This window comes from Phalangium opilio, unplaced genomic scaffold (genome assembly GCF_054372755.1).
Source record: "Phalangium opilio isolate 3A_F unplaced genomic scaffold, DU_Popi_V2 ptg000075l_1, whole genome shotgun sequence".
In the NCBI taxonomy this organism is placed as follows: domain Eukaryota; kingdom Metazoa; phylum Arthropoda; class Arachnida; order Opiliones; family Phalangiidae; genus Phalangium; species Phalangium opilio.
Window position 1 is genome coordinate 2,693,761 of NW_028324184.1, and position 3,637 is coordinate 2,697,397.

The window sequence follows — 3,637 nt, forward strand, 5'->3', positions numbered from 1 at the left end:
ATGCCATCAGTAGTCCAAAATTCTTCCCTAATCCTTTTTGCTGATGACGCGAAACTTTATCGACGGGTTAGTGTTCCGGCTGATCGTGATGCCCTCCAGGCTGACCTTGACGCTATCGTTAGGTGGGGCTCCTCTCATGGGCTCAGTTTTAACATCTGCAAATGTAAGATACTCCACCTTGGCCGCAGGAACCCCTCTTTCGATTACACCATTAATTCGGCTCCCTTAACTAAGTCTCTTTGCGAACGTGATCTAGGCATCCTAATAGACCCACTTCTCAAAATGTCCACCCAGTGTTTAAAAGTCGCCAAGCGCGTGCGTAGCATCACGGGTATGATCCGCTGCAACCTAAATTTCCAGTCCTTACCCCTAATCAAAACATTATACAATTCTCTAGTCCTCCCCATTTTCGATTTTTGCTCCCCAATTTGGTCTCCTCATCTTAAATTGGATATTAATGTCTTACAAAGGGCACAAAACGCTTACACTAAGCTTCCCAACAAATACAGTTCCTCTCCAGCATCCCACCGCCTCTCTTTACTTAATATTGACCCGGTCCACATCCGACATAAAATTAACAACTTATGCCTTGTCCATAATCTTATCAACGGTCACCTTGACATTGACTTCTCCCTCTTTTTCACCAGAAATACGAGCACTCTCAAAAATTGGTCAAGCCACGAGCCCTAACCACCTTTCGGCAGACCCATGTTTCTAATATTGTAATTAATGACTGGAACTCCTTGCCCCCTAGCATTATTGCCATTACCAACAATTCTCTGTTTCGTATTAAACTATCTGAACATTTTAACAATATGACTTAAACCCCGATGCACCCCTGTATTTTGTTATTTTTGTCAATTATTTTTACTTAAGTATTTTCATCGGTATTTTGACCTCTGTGTTAACATTATCCTAGTCATTGTATACTTTTCTTGTCACGGCTCCCTCACTATTACCGCCGTCTGCTCACAAGACACCAAGCTGTCTTAGCGGATGTTGTATCGAATAAATAAATAAGTGGTTTTGGACCTGTAAACCTGTGTTATTTCCATGGCTGGTGCCAGGCTGGGAAATAGCACACTTCCTCTGGTCCAAAACCAGTTTATTAATTGCTTGGACTAGTTTTTTAATTGAAGAAGTGGGGGTTACTGGTCCTCGGGACCAGTTTATTAATTGCAAATCTATTGGAGAACAAAGGCTGGGACCACTCCGGAGACCAGGGGTACGTTCAGTAACGAAAATCTCAAGGAAATCGCTGTTTTCTTGATGTTTACTTGATGGGCTCGAGACGTCACAGTGACGTAAAAGGTTGTTGTACGGAAAAGTGACATTTTGAAGTTAGCGCTGTTTTCGAAAATGTAGTTGGGGAACTTGGGGAAACGTCACGAAGCGCAAATGGCGCTATTCAATTATTAAAACGACCTCGCAAAAAATCAATTTTTTTTAAGAAAATTATGTCTATTTGAATGGTAGAAGTATTTTTGTAATGAAAACTAATACAATTACTATAGGAATAGCATTATTGGATTTTAATTTTTAAATCCCGCGCCAGCTTTTCGTCTGTCAAATGTTCAACAGTCAAGCGCTACGTCACGCCATCAAAAAAACCATATCGATTAGATGGTTTTTTGATGAGCAAGCGCTGAGCATCATGACGTCAAAACCGGAAACACGAAAAAGCGTACAGTGGGGAAAATCTGGCATCGCTTAGTAAGCGCTGTCATCAAAGAGGGTTACTGAACGTACCCCAGTTTATAATTTAGGACACTAGGGACAGCCATTGAAATAACACAGGTTTACAGGTCCAAAACCACTTTATTAATTACTCAGACTAGTTTTTTTATTCAAAAACCGAGGGTCACGAGTCCTAGGGACTTGTTTATTAATTCTAATTTTTGATAAATATTGAAAGGGGACCAGTTTATTAATTCAAGGTTTTCGTCAAATTTCGACTCCTTTCACATTGCAAGGAGTCTTAATCTTATTTCCTAATTATCTCTACTCCTAGTCGTAGTTTCAGATTAGAAGTAATCAATACAGCTTTGCCAGACGTACGATAATTATAGTACAATGCGATAATTTTAAGAGTTTTTTCGAAGCGTACGATAGTTATGACGCTGTACTAGTACGCTAAATTCGATAATTCGGCTTCGGCGTACGATAATTGTACGATAATTTAGCGGAAATCTAACTAATCTGGGCACAAAAGGCTCGCTAGAGGAAGAAAAAGGTGAAATAGAATGGAATTATTCATGTTTTAAGTCCAAAGGCTGGATGAGAGAAACGTTTGGAGACGTTATTTGTCCATCTCCTTCAGGACCCTTGTAATTTGTACCGATTTTAGTATAAATACAAGATCAATCAGAACACCGCTATTTTGAAGGCGCTCGGAGCGTACAATAATTTTGGTTGAAAATCGATAATCTTGTGGCTTTCGTACGATAATGTAGTCAAAGATGGCTAAATGAATTTGTTAAAAATGATTTGGGACCCTGTAATTTTATATTTATAAATAATTTTAAAGTGGGACCAGTAGTAAAATAAATCGCACGGGGTAACTGGTCTTAGGGACCAGTTTGAATATTGTTGATGTCGGGGTCGCTGGTCCCGAGGACTAGTTGAAAAAAAAAAGCCTTATTTCCATGGCTGCTAGGGGGTCACTGGTCCAAAGGACTAGTTTAAAAAATATCCTTATTTCCCAGCCTGGCTGGTGCCGGCGTGCCGCCCAGCCATGGAAATAACACAGGTTTACAGGTCCAAAACCACTTTATTAATTACGCGGACTAGTTTTTTTATTCAAAAACCGAGGGTCACGAGTCCTAGGGACTTGTTTATTAATTCTAAACTTTGATAAATATTGAAAGGGGATCAGTTTATTAATTAAAGGTTTTCGTCAAATTTCGACTCCTTTCTCATTGCAAGAGTCTTAATCTTATTTCCTAATAGATAGTTTTCACTCATGGAGGATTCATACCATTTACACCAGGAGGCCGGGCTATCTGGAGGACAAATGCAGACGGGTTTTTGTCCTCCAGATAGCCCGGCTTCCTGGTGTAAATGGTATTATTCCTCCATAGGAGTTACTATAATTATGACGCTGTACTAGTACGCTAAATTCGATAATTCGGCTTCGGCGTACGATAATTGTACGATAATTTAGCGGGAAATCTAACACAAAAGGCTCGCTAGAAGAAGAAAAAGGTGAAATAGGATGAAATTATTCATGTTTTAAGTGCAAAGGCTGGATGAAAGAAACGTTTGGAGACGTTATTTGTCCATCTCCTTCAGAACCCTTGTAAATATTATTAAGTTGTACCGATTTTAGTATAATTGCAAGGTCAATCAGAACACCGCTGGAGCGTACGATAATTTTGGTTGAAAATCGATAATCTTTTGGTTTTCGTACGATAATGTAGTCAAAGATGGCTAAATAAAATTATTAAAAATGATTTGGGACCATGTAATTTTATATTTATAAATAATTTTAAAGTGGGACCAGTAGTAAAATAAATCGCACAGGGGTAACTGGTCTCAGGGACCAGTTTGAATATTGTTGATGTCGGGGTCACTGGTCCCGAGGACTAGTTGGGAAAAAAACCTTATTTCCATGGCTGGTGCCGCCCTTACTTATACC

At 39.5% G+C, this 3,637-nt stretch overlaps 1 protein-coding gene across 1 annotated transcript; it reads left to right on the forward strand.

Annotated features, from left to right (window-relative positions):
• Positions 1-690, forward strand: LOC149658806 (uncharacterized). Its single transcript, XM_089844135.1, has one exon. It carries the CDS (start codon positions 1-3, stop codon positions 688-690), a length of 690 nt encoding a protein of 229 aa, XP_089700261.1.
• The last annotated feature ends 2,947 nt before the right edge of the window (positions 691-3,637 follow it).